We start from the raw sequence: 25,274 nt of genomic DNA, 5'->3' as shown, positions 1-25,274 counted from the left end.
GAAAGAGATATCAGTGAAAACTCCTGTTTTTCTGGCTAGCATAGTTAACTAGTGAGAGAGGAAGTTGATGAATTGTTTTTAATATGTTGAATTCATGTGGCCCATTGAAGATGTTGAGTTGCTGAGTTGTCACGTAGGCAGCTGGATGTACAGATCTGGAGCTTAGAAGAAAAATAAAAACTGGAGAAATAAACTTTTATATTACCTGAGGACAGAGTGGGGATGGAAGGCATAAGTTAAGACTGAATCTTAAGAAACTTAATGACTGGGTTTAGAAGAGAAGTCATCAAAAGACATATAAAAACTGCCGAGAGGGACATGGGTGAACCAAGAGCCCCAGATGCAAAAGCCGTGGGGCAAGTGGACAGTGAAGTGAGGTGCAGACCACACAGTGCCCTTGTGGGGTTAGCGCCCAGGTCATTGACAACCTTGGTCAGTTTTTTTTAAAAGATTTATTTTTATAATTTTTTTATTGGAAAGGCGGATATACAGAGAGGAGAGACAGAGAGGAAGATCTTCTGTCCGATGATTTACTCCCCAAGTGAGCGCAACGGCTGATGCTATGCCGATCCGAAGCCAGGAGACTCCTCCTGGTCTCCCACGCGGGTTCAGGGTCCCAAAGCTCTGGGCCGTCCTCCACTGCTCTCCCGGGCCACAGGCAGGGAGTTGGAAGGGAAGCGGGGCTGCCAGTATAGAACTGGTGCCCATATGGGATCCCGAGCGTGCAAGGTGAGGACTTAACCACTTGCGCCACCGTGCCGGGCCCCCTTGGTCAGTTTTGTCAGAGGCTGGACTGGACTGTGCCAGGGAATCGGGAGTGAGGAAGGGCAGATGTGAGTCCAGCTGCTTGACACAGAATTGTGGAACCCATCCTGGACTTTGTCCCTTTCATAAATCCTAAGTAATTGTCACAGAGTCCTGTGGGTTTTCCCCTTCAGTGTCGTCAGAGTCGTCCCCATCTATTCATTTCTGCCTTAGTCTTTCCTGTGACCACGACCTTAGTTCAGATCCTTCGTTTGTTCCTGTCTGGATTAACATAGTGGCCAAACCTCTGTTCTTGCCTCCGTCTGTTTTCTTTCAATTTGTTCTGCACAGCAACCATCGGCAGCAGCATCTGTATTTTCACCACCATAATTGCAATGACATTTCTTGCCCACTTCATACATTGATTTGATCCTCATAATAACTTACTGTTTCGTTATAATGGTTGAATAACTTAGCCAAGATCACACAGCCATAGGAGTCGAATCAGTGTTCCAGCCCAGGTCTGTTGGACGCCAGCATGCATGCTTGTATTCACTGCACTACGGCCCTCTTCATTTTCCTCGCAGAGTGCTTTTTCTGACAGAGAATGTGTTCTGTCCTGATTCTCCTTTGCTTAATATGTGTTAGGATTTCCCTGGTGCCTGAAGACAGACATTGAAGTTCCTTTGCCATGTTGGACTCTTGCACTGTGACCCCTTATCCATCTCTTTCCCCTGCCCTCAGCTGGAGCCCTTCTTGGGATGTGGTGTGTACTGCTCTGACTGCCCAGAAGTCCCCCTGCTCTTGCAGCTCCATGGCCTGCTTCTACTTACCTCTCAAGTCTCAGCCTCTTTAGTTTATCCAGAAACCCTTTCTTTCCTCTCCCACTTCCCCTCGTTTAGATCAGGAGTCATCAAACTGATTTGTTTACTTGCCAGATTATGTCCTGATGTCTTTCACAGTCTTGATCTATAGTAGATTTAGTAATTGTGGGCAAGCTGAATGGAAATCAGAATGTTCTGTACAATTCTATGATGACTTTGTGGTGATCATATGGATTTAGTTATAGGATCGGACACATTCACCGTGGTAACAGTGGAAATCTGCTGTTAAGTTCAGGTTGGATGCTCATATTGGAAGTGATTTGAGTGAGGAGTCTTTCCTTTTGTCTTCTCTTTGCCTTTAATCTACACTGAGTGGGGCAGTGAAGACAGGTGGTCAGGCCTTTAATCCTCAAGAATTCTTCCTATTTTTTAAAAAAGGATGTAGATCTTATTTCTGACTCCAGCTTCTTGCTTGAAGGCAGGCAGTGAACTCTGGAGACAGTGGTGACAGCCCAAGCGGTTGAATTCCTGCCACTTGTATGGCGAGCTTGGCTTGAATTCCTGGCTCCTGTCATTGGCCTGGCCCAGGTCCAGCTATTAGGTGCATATGGGTAGTGAACAACTAGATGGGAGCTCCTCTCTTGCAACTTCTCAAGTAAATAAAACTTTTTGAAAAAGAAACCTAACATAAAAGAGTTCTTGCCAGCCATAAGGCAGCAGGGTGGTTAGATCGCGCTGCTGTCTCCTGTTAGGCTGCCTTGGTAAGAGGTGGCCTGGGTGTGCCTGGCAAGGTCCTTCGGTGAAGTACAGCCCCCCTCTCTTTCTGGGTCATTACTGGCAGATTTGGGGATGCTTTTGCTGTGTAGTGACTTCTTTCTAAGTTTTAAACTATAAAATCTATATGTTATTTTTCAGTTTATACTGTAATTTATTTTTTTTATTCATAATACAGATTCTGTATTGCAGGAGAATATTCCTACCCTATTGATTCTAGTAGAATTTGGTATAATGTTGCATAAAACCTTCATGAAATAATAGTGGTCCTTTAAGACCTATATGAAAATTGTTTAGGTCTTCATTATTAAGTTAGAAAATAGAAATAATTTAGTTGTAGGAGAGCATTGTAGTTATTTTTACTTATACATTGAAAGAAATTTTCTCTATAATATTTTATTCACTTTTCTCACTTTTTTTCTGTTACAAATATTTCTTTGAATAAGTGGCTATACTGATTGCTCCAGATTCAATTGTGGTAAAGACAAAAACTAACAAAATTGCTGTTCTTGTGCAGCTTATATTTCATAGATTGTATGGTAGGTAATCAGTACACATGGACAAGATAATAGTTGATTGTGATATGTGCAGGGGAGGAAATGAAGCAGATGGTACAAGCAGGTGGGGTTGGAAAGGACTCTTTGAGGAGAGGGTATTTGGGCTGAGGCCTGATGAGAAGTCTGAGCCGGCCAGGGTTAGGTTGGTGAGAACATTCCAGACAGAGGAGATGGTACAGGCAAGGGCCTTGAGGCAGGGAGACATATTTGAGAAACAGGAGACAGGCCTGAGTGGTCAGAGCTCTGCAAACAAGGCCAAGAATTGTCTGAAATGAGTTTGGTTAGCTAGGCAGGGAACTAGATCATTCAGGAGCTCAGAAATCTAGGTAAGAAGTTTAGTACTTACTCTAAGAACAACAGGTAATTTTATGCGTGAGAATGATACGGGAGCGCTTCATATCCTTAAATTTTGAAAGGATTTTGCTAGCTGTTGTGTGATGAATAGATTGGGAAGGTGCTGGCTGTGGAGTGGGAGATAAAAGTACCTTGGGTTAAGGAGATAATGGTCGATGTTAAGAAAAATGGACACGTTTTAGATAGAAACAGCAGTACTTGTTTGGGGGATTAGAGTTTGAGAAAGGAAAGAATACTTTATTTAAGATATCAGACTAAATGTTACTACTGAACTTGAAGTAGACATAGAGAACAGTAGGTATATATGTGATGGGTATCTTTGAAGGCACTGCTCACTTTAAGCATTTACCATCTCCTTTGAGTTCTTTCATCACTGCCTTTGCTACAATCATCTTAAATTTCTTTTGTTTTGTTTTATTTATTTGTGTTTTAATTAATTTTTTGTTTTATTTTTATAATCATCTTAAATGTAATATTTTATAATTCTCTTGCTTCTCATCATGTTTACCACTAAGCTTTGTGTTCCTCAACAGTACACTGTTATCTCCTCATGTTTTTGAGCTTGATATCACATTTCATGCATTATGTAATTCAGTGTCTCACTCACCATGAAGTTCCTAAGTTTCATCCAGGTTATAGTAGTACGATTGTAATTTTTGCTTTCATCACTGTTTCTGTAGTATCTCATGATATGAATATACCACAATTTAATTATCTATTTGGCCATTCATGGATGTTTGAATTGTTTTTATTTTCTTGGTGTTACTATCAGCTGTGTAACTTACATTTTTACACATGTCTAGGGCATATAAATAGGAGTAGCGTTACTAGGTAATAGGCCATATGCGTCTTTCCTTTACTAAATGTTGCCGCGTTGTTTTCCAAGGAAGTTATACCCCCACAGCTTGGGTGTGCTGGAGGAGCCCGCTCTCTGGTTCATAGATGGCCACCTTTTCTGCATATCTTCCCTCATGGAAGGGGGAAGGGCACTCTCAGGTCCCCTGTATAAGGGTCCTAATGTCACTCCTGAGGGTCTTGCCCTGGTGGCCTGTTTGCCTCCACATGACCTCATGCTGGAGATCAGCTTCCAGGGCATGACCGAGAGGGCAGGTGTCACTCTCTCCCACATCGTGAGGGGTGTCAGTTGCGTCTCAGCCTTACCAGCAGTCGATACTCTAAGACCTTTGTTCTGAAATGAGATCTGTTGGTTTGGCTTTCATTGATCTATGTATCAGTAAGGACAAGAATCATCTCATTGATTTGCTGGTGGTTTGGTTGTCTTCTGTGAACTGCCTTTTGGAGGTTTTTTAAATCTACTTTTCTCTCTATTTTCTTTTTGTGTGTTTTTTTTAGCTGTTTACAAATATCTTTAAAGTTCTAGTTCTTTGTCACCTGTATGTATTACAGATGTTTTCTTCTCGTTTGTGGCTCTTTCACTCTAGCTGGCTGGCTTTTAATGAGCAAGGGGTTGTTAATATCGCGTGGTCATATTATTTTAGTAAATTTTCATGATTTTATGCATCTGTTTAAGAAATTTCTCTCTGGAAGTTATCTAGCTTTCCAAGTTTATGATGCTGCCTGCCACATTTGTTTTTAAGCTTGCTGGAGTGAATTTTTGTGCAGAGTATGAGCAGGATCCAGTCTGACCTTTGCTGGAATGTCAGGGTAGCCAGGGATCTCAACTCTGTTAACAAGTTCAGCCTTTCCCTTCCAATGTGCCTGTGGCATTGTGCTAGGCGTTTTAGGGGAGTGGCTATGCACTATGGCTGTCTCTCCTGTGTGTGTGTATAATGTTTTTGTGTTTTCTTCTGGCTTTGGTTTTTTTTAGGTATTTGTTTTCTCTTTCATTCACGTCTGTCTTTTATTTATTCTTACTTGCTTTTGGGGTGTTCTAGTCTTTCCATAAGTTCTATGCTACATCCTTTAATAATTAGCTTTTGTTTTCTAAAATAAATTAGCAAGTCTGTAAATTTGCTCTGTAAGTGTTGCTTCACCTGGGTCTGTGAATATTCTTTCTTTTTCTATTTTTCCTCTTTCTTTATTTTGACAACATAGTACTTTTTTTGTGGGTCCATCAACTGTTTAGAAATATTTGTTTATCTTTTGCCATTAGTTTGTACTGTTTCTCACTTATCTTATAGGCAGTGAACATGTCCGACATGATTCAGTACTTTTTTTTTTGGTTCGGACAGCTGCATGGCATTGACTGAGGTGGAAAAGGGTGGCCACTGGGAGGAGAAGTGAGAGCGCCATCTTGGAGATAGGCCTGCCTGTGGGATCCCGGTACAGAGGCTCAGTGGGCAGCAGGCCTGGCTCTGTGTGTTCCTTTTCAGAAACAGAAGGCATAATAATCTTCTCCAATGAACTTCTCTTGCAGTTGCAGAAGACCCTGCGAAGTCGCTCACAGAGCTCTCTCCAGACTACGGCCATTCCTCACCGCCCCTGCAACCTCCGTCCATGAACTCCTTGCCCAGCGAGAACAGATTTCACTCTTTACCGTTCAGTCTGAACAAGATGAACACCAATGAAAGCATCGGTCACAATTCACTTTCTCTGTCAGTTCAGTCCGTGATGGGAGAGCTAAACAATGCCCCAGTCCAGGAGAGCCCACCCCTGCCTATGTCTTCCAGCAACTCACATGGTCTGGAAGTGGGTTCACTGGCGGAGGTGAAAGAGAACCCACCCTTCTATGGGGTAATCCGCTGGATTGGTCAGCCTCCAGGACTCAATGAAGTACTAGCTGGACTGGAACTGGTAATTTAAAAAAAAATTATTTCTTTTTTTAAATAATCTTACTTAGTTGATTAGGGTACAGAGGGTCAAGGGCTACAGGAAAGTGGGCAATACCATTGTTTCCACACTAATATCATTTTTTTGCCTGTATCTGGGGTCAGGGGAGAAACAAAGGGTCAAGTCCCACCCAGCCTCCCACCCATCCCAGGTCCCCGATGTGAGGCACGCTCTGAGGGTCCTGCTCAAGCAGTTTTGATAGTTCAACAGGTCTGAATTGCTGCCAGTCTCGCCATTCCAATTGCGATGAAACCTATTCAGAATCCACTGGCTGACATAGTCTCTTCATGGTTGGGGTTCTGAGATCAGCAGTTCAGTTGGAGGGATCTCCAAAGAAACTTCATCTGAGATGATCCCAAACCTGATTCTTGTGTGTGCTTGCCAGTACAGGGTCTGGCACAGTCCATCACCCCAATCAGCTTATGCACATGCTGGTCATTGCAATTGCTGGGTCAGTTCTGTTTCCAGCCCTGTCTTCCACTTGAACCAATGGGTGTTATAGTCCAGCTTGATCCTGCCCACTTCATACTCGGTCCTCACACAAACCAGTGGGAGCTGCAGCCTGGTTGCTTTTGTTATGATTAAGTTTTTTTAAAAGAGAAATTTTCCATTCTCTGGTTCGCTCCCCGGAGGCCTGCACTGGCCAGGGCTGGGCTGAGGCTAGGCTGAAGCCAGGAGCCAAAAACTCCATTGGGGTCTGCCTTTTGGGTGTAAGGGAACCCAGGCACTTGGGCATCATCTGCTGCCTTCCCAGGCACATTAACAGGAGGCTGGGTCAGAAACAGGGCAGCCAGAACTTGAGCTGGTACTCCAATATGGAATTGTATCCCAAATGGTATCCCATATGATATCGAATATGGGATTGTGGTGTACCTGTGGACACCTGCTGTGTCACAACATCACGAATATTGCTTTTGGGGTAAGAGAGTTGTTAAAACACTTGATCTTCATCCTCTTCTCTTACTTTAATACTCGTGGAAATGATACAGAAAAGTCAGTTAACCAGCGGAAGGTTTAAGCATGTAATCTGAAAGGACATGTGTTGAGGACTCCGTGCTGGAGCAAGGAATTGGTTAGTTAGAGTGTTAGTGTGAAGAGGGGACTCCGAGAAAGGATCGACTGGGAGCAAGTGTTGACAACTTTAGTTCTTTGTATTCTGTCTTGCAAGATGCAGCATGGCACAAGTGGACGTGTTTGTTTTCCAGGAGGACGAATGTGCAGGCTGCACCGATGGGACCTTCAGGGGCACCCGGTATTTCACCTGTGCCTTGAAGAAGGCACTGTTTGTCAAACTCAAGAGCTGCAGGCCTGACTCCAGGTTTGCTTCCCTGCAGCCCGTCTCCAATCAGATCGAGCGCTGTAACTCTTTAGGTATTTGGATGCTCTTGCTTTACCTGACATCCAGAATGACTCCCGTTCTCATCTCATAGCCCTCCGCATTAGGTGCTAGTGACAGTGTTTACATGATTATTTGGTTTAGACAAAACTGGATTATTCTAAGAGGGGACATGTTAAAAAATGCGTTAGTTTGTGAAAGTGTTTGGAACTTGAAAACAGTGGGGATTACTTTTTACTGTTGATTACAGACTTCTAATTTTCTGGATTTAGTAAAGCAGAAACTAAAGTGTCACCTGTCAGGCACTGACTTCCCCTCAATATGTGAAGAATGTCAGTAAGCACGGGCCATGAAGACATGGTCAGATGGGTGGGGGGTGAGGTTGCCATCACTTGTCTCAGGTGGCGGGTCCTGATGCTGTGCCTTCCCAGTTCTGGGCTGTAGGGGCAAAGCATCCTGACGGTTTAGCAGGTGTCCACAGGAAAGCCATCTATGTGAAAGTAATAAAATCATATTTTGAAATTTTTCTTATTTTTCAGACTTTAAGTCATCTTCAGTTACATGATAAAAGGTATTGGGGAAGCAAATATTTTACTGAGCATATATCTTACACATTACTCAATATCATTTTTATTAATTGTGGAAGAAGTGAGTTCAAAAGTAGCATTTTTTTATATGCCACACTGGATAAGTTTACCAAAAATGAAGAATTGAATTTTGTATCAAAATACCGAAATATATTTTTCAATGAATAAATATGTGTGGGATACCTATTTAATAGTTTCAAATAATTGCAATTTTTTTTTCTTTTTCAGCATTTGGAGGCTACTTAAGTGAAGTAGTAGAAGAAAACACTCCTCCAAAAATGGAGAAAGAAGGTTTAGAGATAATGATTGGCAAGAAGAAAGGGATCCAGGGTCATTACAACTCTTGTTACTTAGACTCAACCTTGTTCTGGTAAGTATAAAATTAATGCAGGAGGCTCACACCCTGCCTTGGGGGAACAGCGATTGTGTGTGCGTGTGTGTGTGTGTGTGTGTGTGTGTGTAGATGTGACAGAAATTGCAAACCGCCCCTGGATGACCAGGGTTCAGGACAGAAAGGGAGATTGGCTTTGGCTTTGGCTTTGGCTTTGCTCTTTTTTTTTATGTAGAATTTATTTTCTATTTATTTGAAAGGCAGAGTTAGAGAGAGTAGAGAAGGAGGAAAGAGAGAGAGAGGTCTTGCATCCACTGACTCATTCCCCTTATGGTCCAAGTAGCCAGAGCAGCCAGGAGGCTGGAGCCTCTCCCGGGTCTCTCACGAGGGGCCCAAGCACTTGGACCATCCTCCGCTGCTTTCCCAGAAACCTTAGCAGGGAGCTGGATAGGAAGTGGAGCAGTAAGAACTTTAACCACTGCCCGTGTGGGATGCTGCTGTCTCAGAGACTTAACTTGCTACACCACAAGGCTGGCTACAAGATTTGCTTTTTCATAATACCGTGCTTCTTTGGAAGCATTTGAATGTTTATCTCATGTACCTACATCTGAACATGAATATGTAAAGAAAGTGATGGCTGTTGAGTAAGTTGAATGATATCATTACAAGTGAAAGCCATAGGGGAAATCATATGACTGAAGAGAATAAGTACCGTCTGTGAACAAACCAAGTAACATGACAAGCAGTGAGCTGTCTCTGCAGAAGCACTGTGTTGTGGGAGGCAGAGGCAAGCATAACAATTGCTTTATCTGAATAAATTGGTTTCTTTGGAAATACTGTCACTTTCATATATGCAATTCTTCTTCCAAAAGTGGATTAACTTAAAATCTTTAGGCTTTGAATATTGAATCAAGAACCCTTGGGCTATAAGGCTTGTCCATTGCCAGTTAAATGATGTGTGGCCTGCCAGCTCTTTCCAGCCCTGTTGTGATCCTGGGAAGGTGCTGGGAAGGTGGTACAGGCTCACAGGTTCACAGGTGGAGAGAACAGAACTCATGGGCCTTTTTATTGGAAGGATACTTAAAAAAAAAAAAGATTTATTTTCATTGGAAAGGCAGATCAGATTTATGGAGAGGAGAGACAGAGAGAAATAACTTCCATTAGCTGATTCATGCCCCAAAAGGCTGCAGTGGCCGTAGCTGAGCCAATCCAAAGTCAGGACCCAGGAGCTTCTTCCAGGTCCAATGCGGGTGCAGAGTCTCGAGACCTTGGGCCGTCCTCTACTGCTTTCCCAGGCCACCAGCAGGGAACTGGATGGGAAGTGGAGCAGCTGGGTCATGAACCGGCGCCTATATAGGATGCTGGTGCTTGAAAGTTGAAGGTTCAGCCGTTCAGCCATCATGCCAGCATGGCAGGATATTTTCAGTTTCTCAGATTTATTGATTAAAAACAAGACTTGCAGCTCTGAAATGCTGTTGTTTAGATTTTGGGGGGGGGGGCAAACAGTCTGTTTTTAGCCAAATGTTCTTTTTCTTTGATATTTGTAAGTTCATTCCTTAGTCACTTGGGTTTTTAACATTTAAGGAAAGCTAGATCTTTGCAAACGGACTTGAGGAGTGAGAGAAGTATGAGTTTGGATGCATTTGTCATGAGAAGAAATTTCCAGCTCCCTTTGTGGCTTGGCTCAGATTTGGGAACCTTCTTTTAACTTCTGCAAACAAATTTTCTGTGTTAAAATATTGTAGGCAACTCTGTCCTTGCACACTGTACTTAAAAAGAAAAGATTTATTTATTTTTATTGGAATATCAGATATACAGAGAGGAGGAAACACAGAGAGGAAACTCTTCCATTGACTGATTCACTCTCCAGGTGGCCACAATGGGTGGAGCTGAGTCAATCTGAAGCCAGGAGCCAGGAGCCCTCTCTGGGTCTCCCTTGCAGGTGCAAGGGCCCAAGGCTTTGGGCCATCCTCGACTGCTTTCCCAGGTCACAAGCAGGGAGCTGGATTGGAAGTGGAGCTGCTGGGATTAGAACTGGTGCCTGTATGGGATCATGGTGTGTTCAAGGCGAGGACTTTAGCCGCTAGCGTAGCTACCTGGCAGGCCCTGACACCGTACCTTGTTGGTATTAATGTTCCCTTTAATGTTCCGTGGTGTAGAAGCATAGGACTCTCCACTAGGGTCTTGGTTTGCGCACCTCTGTTCTTTTTGCTTTATCTTCCCTGGTCTTTGTTTCTTTGCCTCTTCTGGCTCTTTTTAGAAGCTCTTTCTTGAAAATATGTTTAGTGCCTGAGGAAAAATATTTCTTTTATTTTGCAGCTTATTTGCTTTTAGTTCTGTTCTGGACACTGTGTTACTGAGACCCAAAGAGAAAAATGATGTTGAATATTACAGTGAGACTCAAGAGCTTCTGAGGACAGAAATTGTTAATCCTCTGCGAATGTAAGTGAAGATAATCGTGGTAGAAGCATTTTACTCTTCAGTGATCAGCTGTCTGCTGGTTTTTTCCGTTTGGTGCAGTGATAACTTAATCCTTTTGCTTTCATGTGATGAACAACAAGCAGAATTTAGTTTTTTGGTGAAATACTAATTTTTAAGAACTTTTGACCCTTACTATGCTTATTTAACACACTTAAATTTGATCCAAGTGTGGAAGTGAGTGCATTCTGAGAAGTTATCGAAGCGTTTCTGGTTGCAGCTTGAGTTGTGGTTTCTCTGAGAGGCCTGGGACCAGGTGTGCTGCAGCTTCTGGGGTTGTTCTGACTTTGGAATATTTGCATAAGCTTCACTGGCTGAGCATCCCTGGTGTGAACATTTGAAATCCCCAATATCCCTTTAAATTTTGAAGCAGTTCAGATTTTGACCTTTTTTAGGAGTGCTTGATCCATGCTCCAGTTTAGCTGTTGAAGTACATTTGGCAACAGTGACTGCTAGTCTCTGGGACCCGTCTTCAGAAACAGCAACACGACTGCTAACAGCAAGCATGCTTTTTAATTGAATTGGTGTAGTCTGGCTTTTTAGACTTTTTTTTTCTGTAAAAAATGGAACAAATAGAATTTTCTTGTTACTTTTATCCTGGGTACAGATGAGTTGTAATGCAGTAAGATATTTATTGGTTAAAGGAATATAGTAAGGCCTCCCCACCTTGCCTTTAAAAATGATTCTGAGATGACCCTTTGACCTAGCATTGTTTTAAAAATTAATTTATTCGTTTGAAGGACAGAGTGATAGAAAGGGAGGGAAAGAAAGAAACCTCCCATCTGCTGGTTCCCACTCCTGAGATGGCTGTCCTGGCCCAAATGCCAACCTAAAGCCTGAGCCAGGAACTCTGACCCATGTAGGAGCCAGGAACTCTGTCTCCATGTAGGAGGCAGGGTCCCAAGCTCTTGAGCCATCCTCTGCTCTCCCAGGTGCCTTAGCAGGGAGCTGGACCATAGGTAGGATACCCAGGACTGGAGAACTGGAAATGGTGTGGGATGCAAGCATCGCAAGTGATGACTTAATGCCCTGTCCCACTGTGTCAGTCCCTGGTACAATCTTTGCCACTGCTGCACCAGAATGCCAGTCTATGTTAAGCATTCCCACTGACCTGTTCTTTACTGGGCTAGAGAAGAGGACAGCATATGCAGACAAATTTACTGGCTTATATCTTTTGTTTTCTTTAAATTCTAGAATGGATCCTGTGATTATGTCACCCTCTAAGATGACCATGAGTCAATTTTCACATCAGATTCAGATTATTTTGTCTGATGCAACTTTTTAGGCATACATCTTTTTTTTTCTTTTCAAGTAATTGATACTAGGATAAGACAGGACAAGTACAAAACTCTGGGAAAAGCTGTCCCTCTTTTCCTGCCTCCAGTTTGATAGGCATTCTGTGAATACCGTTGTTCTCACCGCCTGCAGTCAGGATGGCCTGTGGATCACGAGTGCTGTGTTGGCAGCAGTCACACCTGTGTTACAACTGGCGTGGTTTATTCACTCCCGGGGCCTCTGCTTTCTCCACTGCAAGCCTCTCGTGGGTGGAGTCCCCTTCTTTCTCCTTATGCACTTCGTTTTCCCGGTGGCTAGCCTGTTAGATGAGCATGCCAGCAGGTGCCCAGCACACGCTCGCTGCACAGGGCTAGCAGCTGAAGGGCTGGTTACCCTGAGAAATGGCTGCTCCCACTGGCTGCTTCTCACCTACTTTCCGGAAGATCATCATGGCCATCACATTTTCTCCTGAGGTCCTTTTCAGTTGACAGTTTTGTGTGGGATTGACACTAAACTGAATGTGACCTAAATTCTGACAGTGAAAGGTACACAATATTTAATTATGCTGGTTGGGCTGCAGGTTTGACATTTTTAATTGACTAATTCTCTTTGCCATTTCTTTTGGTTGGCTAGTTTATCCATTGGTATAAATAATGACTTTCTCACAACTTTATTCCATTTTATAAAATAAAATATTTCATTCCTTAACCAAATGTTACTTAAAAAGTTAACACTAACTTTTGAAAATATTTTTGCCTTATGTTATTAAGGTATCTGGGATAAATTCTGTTTCTATATTTTTAATTTTTCAAACCTCAGGAAGTATATAATTGGATTCTTCAAATGATTCTTAACTTATTGATTTATGACATGTTGGAATTATATAAAAATTGAGTGGTAGTTAAAAAGTTATATAATTTAGTATGTGTGTTGATATCAGCTAACTAATCGTCTTTTGTGAACATAGATACGGATATGTGTGTGCCACAAAAATTATGAAATTGAGGAAAATACTTGAAAAAGTTGAGGCTGCATCAGGATTTACCTCGGAAGAAAAAGGTGACTGTCTTTTTAGTTGTGTATGCATTAGAAATACTTAAAGGTGTATTTATATGCAAATTATTAGCTGACATGTGTGTCTCTTAAATTGGAAATTGATTTCTAAGTAATGTACAACTTTGGCCCCTTTGAAAGTCAGCTCCTACTTCTAAACGTAAATGAGCTCTTTGAAGAGTGTAGGTTCTCACACCTAGAGGAGTAAAGACGCAGCTCTCCTCCCAGAGCAGAGGTATTCAGACTTGGTCTTTCAGCAGTGAAAGAATTTGTTTTCCCACTTACCTTTTCTTGTTATAGATGAAAGTTAAAAATAATGGCTGGTTAGGATGAAGTTTATGCCAAGAGAGAAGTGTTTTAGTCTTCTTGGCTAATGCATTTACTCCAGGATTCAGTGGTGAGTTTGTCAGCAACACTTGATAAGCAGCTGCAGCAGAGGGTTAGTTAGATAGAGGACTACAGCACAAAGCCGATTTCAGGTTTTATTTCACATATTCTAAGCACCCCCCCCAAGATAAGGAAATAGTTTCACTCAATGTAAATTGTTGTATTCTTTGATATGTGAAAAAATGAGAATAAAATGGAGACAAAAGTCCTTTTTTTTTTAAATTTTGTTTTTGTCAAACTGAAAGAGGTTTATATCATAGCCTTTAATTATACTTTGTAGTTTTCCTTTGTCAGGAAAACTTGAAATCTCTCTCTCTCTTTTTTTTTTTTAAAAGATGTACTTATTTTTATTGGAAAGGCAGATCTATAGAGAGGAGAGACAGAGAGAAAGATTCTTCAATCAGACATTTGCTGGTTCACTCCCCAAATGGCCTCAATGGCTGGAGCTAAGCTGATCTGAAGCCAGGAGCCAGGAGCTTCTTCTGAGTCTCCCATTCGGGTGCAGAGTCCCAAGGCTTTGGGCCATTCTCTACTGCTTCTCCAAGCCATAAGCAGGGAATCTGGGCCAGAAGAGGAGCACCCAGGTATAGAACTGGCACCAGATGGGATGCCATTGCTTAAAAATGGAGGATTACCCTGGTGAGCCATGGCACTGGCCCCAAAAGACATGCTTTTAATTGAAAGAGTATTGTATGTATAAAGTATTTAAATAAGACATAAATTTCGCTATTGAATGACTTAACTTTTTTTGTCTGTGACCTTTTTTTTAAATTTTCTTCTAGATCCTGAAGAGTTCTTGAATATCCTATTTCATCATATTTTAAGGGTAGAACCATTGTTAAAAATAAGGTAATTTTTGAATTGTTATATAAGCAGTAAAAAAGAAAAAGTCTTATTTCCACTGCCATCAGTCAGTAGAAATGGCTCCTTTAGTGGTTAGCTAGTGTTGTATTTCTTCAGAGCTCTTTGTATACTGGACAACTACAAATGCAAATTGATATTAATCATTACATAGTGCCATCCTTAACTGGAACAAGTTCAATGTGAATTTGTATTTTTGATTTAACCCTAGTTGTAAATATTGCAAATTACTTTGAAATGAAATTGAGGATATATATATATTTTAGATTAATGGACCTTTTCAGATGCTCTCATTCTATTCTAATCACTGTGAGAGTGTTGTTTTTTGCCTACCTTTCAGAGAATTAATTGAGGCTTAAATTAGCTCTTTTGTTCTCAGTTCTGTAACTCATTTTTTTCCCTCGACAAGTTGAATGAAAGCCTGGAGTTTAACACAGTCAAGTTCTTAGTGAGATGCTCTAAATGTGGCTGAATTTTCCATACACTTTGAATGTTCACAGTTGAGATGGTAAACCTTTTTACATTTCAGCCTGGGTTTCTCTGTTGAAAACCTTGGTAGTATGCTTTTACTTCCCAGAAAGCTCGTTATAGACAAATACACATGCCTGCTGTTGTCTTACTCGATGTTGCTTGTTGTCATTTTTGGCTGGATGAATGAGAAGATGGATGTGGGACCAGTGCCACAAGCATAGTTGTATATTGTTTGGGAAGTTTAAGAAAATTAAATAGTATATAACACATAAACATCCATGAGTAGGAATGTATGCACATATGTAAATCTTATATATATGTATGCTCACATACATACAAACACACACACATACACATACACACAGATATACACACACATGCACACATACACACATGCACACATACACACATACACACACATACACACGTACACATACACACATACACACACATATAAAAGCTTCAATTTTCTGGTTCACTCCCCACAAAATGGCCACAGTGGTTGGGTCAGGCTGACTCCAAGGCTGGAACCTGACTACTCAGTCCAAGAGTTTAGAATGGGTTGCAGAAACCCAAGGACTTGAGCCATCCCAGGGTCTGCATGAGCAGGTCGTTGGAGTCAGGAGCCACCGTACTGACCCTTGGCACTCTTGGTTTGGGACAGGAGAACACTACCCAGCATCCTAACCTCCCCAAGGAGGGTCTATTTATTACCTGTTAAAAAATAGTATCCATCTATGTGCATACAAAAGTCCTAGAAATTAGCTAGAAAATAAGAGTTTGTACTTTAGCCATGTAAAAAAAGGACCATGGATAAACAAATAACACTTCTATATATTGTTAAGCAGAATTGTTAAGGAATAATTTCATACTGTGTGAACATATAATAAAATACCAAGGATAGCGACTTTCTGAGGTAAACTTTTAAAAACTTTTACATAGAGCTAAAGGATGATTTGATTAATTATTGAAAATAATTCAATATTAAGAAGATTGCATGCTTCAAAGATGTTATTTTTATAACATAATTGGCACATAGGCATTTAGATCTGAAATAATTTTAAAATTCTCTATAAAAACAAGCTGTATGAAAATATTAAAGGATTTCTGCAAATAATTCTAAGATATACAGACAGAGAAATAGGCATTAAAATAGGATGTGCCAAAATTAGAAGTATGGATAAACAGAACCAAATAGAAAGCTCAGAAATAGAACTAACTGTATGTAGAATTTCAAGCAACTTGCAAGTCAGCCTTCAGAACAAATCACAAAGAAAAGATGTGCCAATACATGATGGAAGAAATGTAGCAGGCACTTTGGAAGAAAAAGAAATTTTCACATTTCCTCTTAAAGAGGTAAATCCCAGGTGCTTTAAGAAGCTGTTTTCATCATTGTTTGTTTCCTGGGAAGCCCAGCATACTTAATGGTTGCAATCCCCTCCAGTAAGTGACCCAGGTCAAACTCTGAGGGCACTGAGGGCTGACTTACCTCTAGGACGACCTCCGAGTCTAAAGGCCTTCCTTGTGAAGTTTGAAGGACCCTGGCAAGTTCCTAATCTGACCCCTTCTGACCCCAAAGCAACCTCTTCATATAGAGGATTACTGTTGAAAGTCATAGAATAGGGATAGGCTTTAGTTGTCCTGACTCTCCTCGGAATTCAGCTTCCTGCAAATACGCAGCCTAGGAAGCAACAGTGATGGCTCAAGTTCTTGGACACCCACCCACACACCTGCTGGAGCACCGGAGACCCAGATGGAGTTCTGGGATCCTGGCTTTGGCCTGGCCCAACCCTGACTGTTACAAACATTTGGGGAGTAAACCAGTAAACCAGCAGATGAATAATCTACCTACTTTTCTGCCTTTTAAGTGACAACAACAAAAAAATTTTAAAAATTATAAGATGGTATTTTAAGTTAACCCATTTATTTTTTTCCAAGTGTCAATCTTCCCCCTCCAGTACTAACCTTTCTTTCTGACTGGGGAAAAGTCAGCTGCTACAGCCAATAGGAAGATAATTGCCTTAAAAACCTGAAGTAATGAACAGAACTAAAAAAAAAAAAAAAAAAACCTAAGCTAGTTATTATTAAATGATAAAAGAGACAAAAGCAAGACTGAATACCTGAAGTCAACAAGCAAAAATAGGATTTCCAGAAATAGAAAATATACCCTTGGTGGCGGAGGCACCTTACTGGGTATGCTCAGCTGGAGAGAGGACTGTTTGTTTGGAAGATGGAGCCCCCTAAAGCACCTTGGATAAAAAAAATTGGGAAACAGGAAAGAAGCTAAGATGCAGGGAAGGTGGATGGTTTCAGAGGAGACACCAAAGAGACAGGGAAGGAGCAGTTTCAAGAGGTAATAGCTGATGAACTTTCAGAAGTTTGAACAGATTCACATTCTAAGAATAATGCTGTGCAGAATTCCTGAGCAGAAAGAACTAGGACAGACTTGCCACTGGGAGACGTCGTACATGGTGTACTTCAATGAGACAGAGCTGAATTTAGAATGAAGGGGTGGGATGCCAGAAACAAGGAAAGAATCAAGAAATTGGGAAATTTCTCATTTCAAAAGCAATACGGATGGTGGTAATCCTAGTGAGTATTGATGTGTGCAATGTTAAAGGTTAGGTGCAGCTAAAATGAGAGCCACTACCTAACAATGGGGTGATGGAGATCGGGTGTTCCAAGGAAGATGGGCTAACACCAGCAACAAGAAACGGGGAGACTCTCCAGGTGGTGCCGTGCGTGCCCCTCACTGTAGGACATGGCATGGATATCCCCAGCACATGGCTGGGTCGTGTCTGCGTCACGTTCCACATTTCTTCATGACCCAGCGTCTGTGAAGAATTGTAGTGCATACTGATCACATTCACAGTGAAAAATGGACTAAAATTTTACAAATCCATGAGTGTGTCTGTCAGCTCAGTAAGCACAGTTGCATCCCTTCTGCTTCAGAGGAACGTTAGCACCTCAGGTGCACACTGCCCTTGCACAGTAGCCTTCCAGAACGGCACTGGTGCGGTCTGCCTGGTGGCCGTGCACCTGCCCCGTGCCTGTGCCCCACCCTCGATTCTGCTCCTGCTCTCTCCTGGTTTTACTGCTCATTCACTGCTCACTCCTACTCCTTGCTGCTTTCTTCATTTCCTGTCTTACTTGGTTCCTGTTCATTTTCTGTTATTAAACCTTTTCTGCTTTTTGGCTGCCAAAGAAAACCTCTGGCCTTTGTGTTATCATCTGTTTTATTTGTGTTGCTTCTTCAACATCTCCTGCTTTGTTCTCCGAATGTGTTTCTTGCGGAGAATAAGTTGCCCTGAGAGGCTGAGGGTGTCTGCAACCCGTGCTGTGCATTGCTGTGACTTTATCATCAAAGCGGTTCAATATTGCTCCCCTCAGATCTTGAACTATACATACATTCTGAGTCTATTTCAGAATGTACCCTGCTAAAAGTATAAACACAGCTTAATAATCCTTTTGGTAGAGTTAGTCTGAAAGATGAATGCCACTCAGTGGTCAAAAGAAGGCCAATTTCAATAAAGGGTGGCAGTGTGGCCTGTTGTAACAGGGAGGGGCTTGCTGGATATTTGTTGAATAAATGAGCAGCCATTGTAAGAGAGTGCATGCTGTGGCAGAGAAGAGCGCATGGCTGTGGGACCCCTGGGCCAATCCACAGCTTTACTCCTGCCTTTCTGGCAAGCCCTGGCCCTTCCCGAGGTCTCAGGGCCTTTGGTTTAGAACTGCAAAGGTCTAGCAGGTCTTCTAAGAAGGTTGAGGCTTGGAAAAATTTGTTTTCCTGTCTCTCAAGCATTAAGTGCAAGTTACTGCCTTCTAGATCTGGGCAGAGAAGTTGAACTAAGTGCTTTTTAGCTTCTGGTTTTTACTGTTCATACAGTGCTTCTTGATTAGGGATTTAACAAAAAGATTTCAATAACTTCATGGAAATGTGCACATCTTTTCATTTCATTTTCCTGTGAATTTTTTTGGAATTCCTGAATATTCCATTATTTTTCTCCTGATCACTAAGAGAACTTTCCAATACAGAAACTAAAGCAGAAGTTTATTCAGAGGCGCTTGTGCATAAGTACATTTAACATACAATTACTTCTTTGGTGAAAGTGAGGGAAAGCCACACCGTTGATTTCATAGCTTTGCTGTTCTCAGACATTGCTGGAATAAAGTTCACATTGTGAGAATCATTCAACGAGTTGTATGTGGGCTTGACTTTTCTTTTCTCCCTGGTTTTAGATCAGCAGGTCAAAAAGTACAAGATTGTTACTTCTACCAGATTTTTATGGAGAAAAATGAGAAGGTTGGCGTCCCCACCATCCAGCAGTTGTTGGAATGGTCCTTCATCAACAGTAACCTGAAGTTCGCGGAGGTGAGTGGTACTTGTTCCCTGTGCTGTATCCGGACGTTCTCAGGCTCCTGACGAGCAGTTGCATCCCACAGCTGTCGCTTTTAGCCAGCTGAGAGCAGTGTGAGACACACACTGGTAAGAAAACACATGTTCGTAAGTACGTGTGTCTGTGAGCATGTCCTTAGGGAAGATGCCTTAGAACCAATATTGAACTGCTTGGATTCGGGATGCCAGAAAAAAAACACCAAGCCATTAAACTGTTAAAACTATTGGTTTAAACTAATTAGTTTAAAGCAAATAGGAAGATTTAATGTTTTTTTTTAAATAATTACCCAAGTATATTATCCAAATATATAAAAAGAGAATGTTTTATTTTTCCTTTTCATTAAGAAACCAGTGATCCAGAAAGTAATATCTATTGGTTTGTTAATGGACACTTAATTATTTTTCTTTTGCCATCTACTGATTCTGATTTAGTAGCTTCATGACTTAATAGCATAGACTTGTGGCTTATTTTTATTATTTAATTTATTTTATTCATTTCTGAAAGAATCTCTTGTTGCTCATTTGTTGAACCGTAACAAACTAGAGTCCTGGTACGATGATAGTTTCATTTTTATATCTGCAAAAGCAGGTTTTTTTTTTTCAAAACTCTAATTAAATATTTGCATAAACCCAGAGTGGAAAATGGTCATTCCGTTGTTAGGTTCTGAGAACTGTGAACTTCCTGGTTTGCTGTGCCTGAGCGAGCCTGGGCTGCTGGAGACCTGGGACTTGTTGGTGTCCTGCCCCTGCACTCCACGTGCGCTGCGGGTCCTGGGTGACAGGCTGCCGCCATGTTCTCAGAACTCCCCACTTGGCTTGACAGCTATGGCCAGTTCAGTTTCACGGGGAAGACTTTCCAAGCATTTTGGTTCTAAAATTCTGTCTCCTCTTTCTAGGCCCCGTCATGTCTGATTATTCAGATGCCTCGGTTTGGAAAAGACTTTAAATTATTCAAAAAAATCTTTCCTTCTCTGGAATTAAATATAACTGATTTACTTGAAGACAGTAAGTATACAATTGTTTTACAGGCTTTGATTATTTGTGTATGGAAATAGGCTGTCAGGTCAGTCTCATTACTTGTGAACAAGAGTCCTACGGGATAAACATCTTTTGGAAGTTTAGTTTTCATTGCTGCAATCATTGCACATCTGAGGGAGGCAGTATACGGCGTGTCTACAGGGCCAACTCTGTGTCTGCAGCACTGAAAGTATTAAGTCAGGAATTGTCACTCTGGGAATTTATTCTTAGAAAATGATCAAGAGAAAAGCATTTCATAAGCACATATTCTCATTGTCATATGACTAAGAAGTTAGGAATGACACGACAGGGGACTAGTTAAAGGGCTTGTATGTCTGAATAATGAAACTACTGCCAATACAGTTTATGTTTCTGAAAATCCATGTGCGTGAAAATGATCATGATGTCACTAAGTGAGCAAATAAGCGCCTTGAGGACATTATGGAGAGGGCTGTGACATCCCTGACTGAAATTCACTGTCATATGCATAGCTTTCTTTTCTTTTTTTTTTTTTTTTGTCCTGCTGACTGTAGATACTTTTTGGTTTTTGTTCTCTTTCCTATTTTATATGCTGGGTTTTTCATCAATGGCTATTTTGTGAGCACAGGACAAGTGCTCTATAATATGTAGCAGAAGTGTCATTGGACCACAGAAACTGTCTTTAAAGATGTTCTAGATCAAAACAAAACAACACAACAACAACAACAACAAAACCCTAGCTTAAAGTTTAAGAGGATAGGGGGATAGAATGCTACCCCTTTGAAGGCTTACTCTCCATGGTGGGCTGGGCATTGAGCCTAGCATAAGACGCCTGCGTAGTGTGCTTGAGTGCCCAGCTTCAGTACTGACCTGGGCTTCCTGCTGCTGTGGACCTGGAGAGGCAGCAGCGATGAGGAAGATGTCAGCCCAGCCTTGGCCGTCACGGACATCTGGGGCATGAACCAACAGAGGGCAGCTCTCCCCGACTTGCTGCCTTTGAGATAATTACAATAAAACGTTAACTTTTTGACATTTTAAATGAAGGAATACTTTGTGGAAGGCCCCTTACATGCCCACCCACTCCTACTGTTGCAGCTCCCAGGCAGTGTCGAATCTGTGGAGGGCTCGCCATGTATGAGTGTAGAGAATGCTACGATGACCCGGACATCTCGGCTGGAAAAATCAAGCAGTTTTGTAAAACCTGTAATACCCAGGTAAGTTTACTTTCATGGAAGGAGTAGCCTCTTGCTGAATGCTAAGTTGTTTGCCATCTGTGGCAGATTTCATATTTTTGAAGTCTTCTGATGTCATCCAAACTTTAAAAGGATTCATAACAGAAGGCTGTCTTCACACCCCTTCTGACAGCTGAATTCATTGAGTCGGTGAAGTTCTTAGCTGCGCGTTATCAGGGATGGAGGCAAGGAGAGGGGGCACGGCCATTCATATGCAGCCCAGCTCATTCCTTCTCTTCTCACTCTGCCCCTTGTAGGTCCACCTTCACCCCAAGAGGCTGAATCATAAATACAACCCAGTGTCGCTCCCCAAAGACCTGCCTGACTGGGACTGGAGACATGGCTGCATCCCCTGCCAGAAGATGGAGCTGTTCGCTGTGCTCTGCATAGAGACGAGCCACTACGTGGCCTTTGTGAAATACGGGAAGGACGACTCTGCCTGGCTGTTCTTTGACAGCATGGCCGACCGGGACGGTATGTCCGAAGCCTGCCTGCTGCACGCGGCAGCCTTTTCCTCTTGAAAATGCGAAATACCTGACTTGAGGACTGAGAGAGTCTGCTCTCAGGCCCTGTCAGGTGTGTGAACCGCTGTGGCATCTACCTGCCAGGTTGTCTGGGATTCCTGACATCATTCACCTGCATCCTGGTAGGATGGGCGTTACCCCCACGCTGCTGTTACTAAGGCAGAGTGAAGCCTGTGATGCTAGCATCGCCATATGCGCTGGTTCGTGTCTCAGCTGTACCACTTCCAGTCCAGCTCCTTGCTAATGGCCAGGGGAAAACTGGAAGAAGGCTCAAGTGCCTGGGCCTCTGCCACCCACCCAGGGAACTCAGCTGAAGCTACTGGCTCCTGAGTTCAGCTTGGCCCAAGCTGGCTGTTGTGGACAGCAGGGGCGTAAACCAGCAAATGAAAGACCCCCTCTCTCTCTGCTTCCCTCTCTGTAACTTTTTAAGAATAAATAACTAAATCATAAAAAAGACAAGACAATAAAGGCTGAGAACAGTGAGCCAAGCATGGAGCATGAAGGCCAGGCAGCACCTTATGGGAGGAAGAAAGCCGGGGCAGTGAGAGGGTAAGGCGTTGCTTGGGATACCCTCATCCTGGGTCCCAGTGGCTGGGGTCAAGGCCAGCGCTGCTCCAGATTCCAGCTTCCTGCCAGTGCGGATCTTGGGGACAGCAGGTGACAGCTCAAGTCGCTGGGGCTTTGCCTTCTGTGTATGAGGCCTGCATTAGATCCTGGCTCTAAGATGTGGGCTGGCCCAGACCTGGCTATTACAGTCTCTCTCTCTCTTCCCCTTCTCTCTCTCTGTCTCTCTCTCTCTCTCTCTCTCTCTCAGTCCCATCATTCCTCTTTTGGTGAAAGGTATCTAAGGGTACATAGCTGATGTTCCCTACTCCATCTTTCGGATGCCGGTAAAGACCTATGTTGTCTTCCAAATGACAGAAGCTAAGTGTATCAGCAAACATCCCCTTTGGAAAATTGAGCCTGTTTTGCATTCAGTGTGTTTCTTCCTGAAATGTGGAATATGTTGCACTCGGTAGGCCGTGTTCCAGGGTAGTCAGTCATTACTTCAGGAATACTTGATAAGCCCCGGGGGCTGGTGTGTTTTATAAATGATGTGAGTATGTAACGGCTATAACTCTGTCTGTCTGGAGTTTACAGGTTGAGACCAGCCCCAGGAAATGTTTTAACTTCCCAGCTGTGTTGTTCTTCTTACACCTGTTTTTCCTTTACCACTTTCTATATTCCAAGTTTCTAGAGCCTCTAAACCCCTGAGAAAAGTGCTAGCCTCTTGACCAGGGGCCCAGACTCTCAGCCAAGTATGCTCAGCTCTCAGTCACGTGGGCGGCAGAGCCCTGCCCCGCGTGTGAATGTGCTCCCATTGGCATCCGCACGTGTGAGCACAGGCGTCTCAGACTTGGGAAGAGGCCATTGGAAGATCCGCATCACTAAGAACTCTAATGAAGCCCTGAAACCACACACTTAGAGCGGCATCGTAGTCTTGGAGATATGCAACATGCTGGGCTATTTCCAGTTGAAAGGCAGATTTACAGAGAGGAGAGAAAAAGATCTCCCATCTGCTGGTTCACTTGCCAGGTGGTTGCAATGCCAGAGGTGATCCAAAGCCAGGAGCCAGGAGCTTGTTCCAGGTCTCCCATGCAGGCGCAGGGGCATGAAGCCATCCTCCACTGCTCTCCTAGGTCATAAACAAGGAGCCTGATGGGAAGTGGAGCAGCTTGGACATGAACCGGTGCCCATCTGGGATGTGTTTGCAGGTGGAGGATTAATCTGATGAGCCATGTGCACATGTTTTTAAAAGGAGGGAAAACATAGGGACTGGTGTTGTACTTGCTGCCTGAGATACCAACATCCCATTTGGGTGCCAGTATTGGGTCCCAGCTGTTCCACTTCCAGCAGCAGATGGCCTAACTGCTTGGGCCTGGCACCCATGTGGGAGGTCTGGATGAAGCTCCTGACGTTGACCTTGTCCAGCCCTGACTACTGCAGCCAGCTGGAGAGGGAAATAACAGATGGAAGATCTCTCTCCATCTCCCCCCCCCCCCGCAACTCTGACCTTAAAATAAAAATAAATAGCTATTTTTTAAATGAGAGGAAATATAATAGGACTCCTTTTAAAAACATTTTATTCTTTGTTTGAGAGATAAACACATACAAAGTTCACTGCTGGTTTAATCCTTAAATGCCCACAACAGTCAGGGCTAGGCCAGTCCAAAGCTTGGCACCAGGAACTCGGACTAAGCCTCCCATGCCAGGGACTGAGTCACCTGAGCCATCACCCTTGCCACCCAGTGTCCACGTTAGCAGGAAGCCGGAGTCGGGAGCTGAGAACCGAACCCCGGTACTCTGATATGGGAGGTAGATCTCTTAACCGCTAGGCTAACCACTGACTTTGGCAGCGTCCATTGTACTGGACCTGCTCTAAATTGCACAGCGTCATGGTGACGTGTGCTGTGGTACTTGTATGGTCTGGGAAGGGATGTGGAGATTGCTGAGTGCATGTTTGCCTGTAACGTTAGTCCTGGATGAATACGGAGGGCTTTATTCAGGTTGTGTTTCCTTTTTACCAATTGTGTTCACTGTTGGTCCCAGAATCCTTTAAGAAGCCGAGAAATGTCAACTTACAATGAGGGAGCCGTTGCTGGGTGGCAGGCCTGTGGGGCAGGCCAGTGGGTGAGTGTCTTCCACTAAGACAGCTCTTGGTCTCTGTCACAGGGGGTCAGAATGGCTTCAACATCCCTCAGGTCACGCCGTGCCCGGAAGTCGGAGAGTATTTGAAGATGTCCCCAGAAGACCTGCACTCCCTGGACTCACGGAGGATCCAGGGCTGCGCACGAAGACTCCTCTGTGACGCCTACATGTGCATGTACCAGAGTCCCACCATGAGCCTGTACAAGTGATTGCCGGGGGACCCCAGGGCACACGTCTCCTGGAGCTGACCTTGTGCTGACCGTCCATTGCCGGCAATGGATGTCTTCGTGGTGGTGACCCCTCCGGACGGGATTCCTGTGTTCCACAAACACACTGCTTTTGTGTTACTGAAGTATTTAATAAGAAGCATTTTGCACTCTAGAAAGTATGTTTGTGTTGGTTTTTTTAAAAAAAAAAGTCTAAATGAAGTTATTAATACCTAAAGCTTTACGTTAAGTGCATTGGTCACATATTTTTCGAAGCATACAATTTTGATTGTGACGGTTTCAAACCTCTTTAGTCCATTGAGAATGTAAATAAACACGTCTTCTTTATGGACCAACAATATGAAATCATTTTTCCTTTGTAGCTATCGGTTGCCCGGTGCGAGAGAGCA

At 42.9% G+C, this 25,274-nt stretch overlaps 1 protein-coding gene across 8 annotated transcripts in view; it reads left to right on the top strand.

Annotated features, from left to right (window-relative positions):
* LOC121166774 (ubiquitin carboxyl-terminal hydrolase CYLD) overlaps window positions 1–25,046 on the top strand; it is a 54,209-nt gene extending 29,163 nt beyond the window's left edge. For all 8 annotated transcript variants that reach the window (XM_040996057.1, XM_040996060.1, XM_040996059.1 and 5 more), the window contains 11 exons: window positions 5,631–6,007; window positions 7,249–7,414; window positions 8,195–8,336; window positions 10,617–10,739; window positions 13,018–13,109; window positions 14,273–14,339; window positions 19,062–19,194; window positions 20,115–20,223; window positions 21,310–21,428; window positions 21,704–21,920; window positions 24,683–25,046. In XM_040996057.1, the coding sequence (XP_040851991.1) occupies window positions 5,631–6,007; window positions 7,249–7,414; window positions 8,195–8,336; window positions 10,617–10,739; window positions 13,018–13,109; window positions 14,273–14,339; window positions 19,062–19,194; window positions 20,115–20,223; window positions 21,310–21,428; window positions 21,704–21,920; window positions 24,683–24,867 (1,730 nt within the window). In that variant the 3' untranslated portion in view covers window positions 24,868–25,046. The remainder of the gene's footprint in view (window positions 1–5,630; window positions 6,008–7,248; window positions 7,415–8,194; window positions 8,337–10,616; window positions 10,740–13,017; window positions 13,110–14,272; window positions 14,340–19,061; window positions 19,195–20,114; window positions 20,224–21,309; window positions 21,429–21,703; window positions 21,921–24,682) is intronic.
* The last annotated feature ends 228 nt before the right edge of the window (window positions 25,047–25,274 follow it).

The sequence above is a fragment of the Ochotona curzoniae genome, unplaced genomic scaffold (genome assembly GCF_017591425.1).
Source record: "Ochotona curzoniae isolate NIBS_2020 unplaced genomic scaffold, NIBS_Ocur_1.0 patch224, whole genome shotgun sequence".
Lineage (NCBI taxonomy): Eukaryota > Metazoa > Chordata > Mammalia > Lagomorpha > Ochotonidae > Ochotona > Ochotona curzoniae.
The sequence above is the reverse complement of the archived record's forward strand: the minus strand, read 5'-3'. Positions and strand labels throughout refer to the sequence as shown.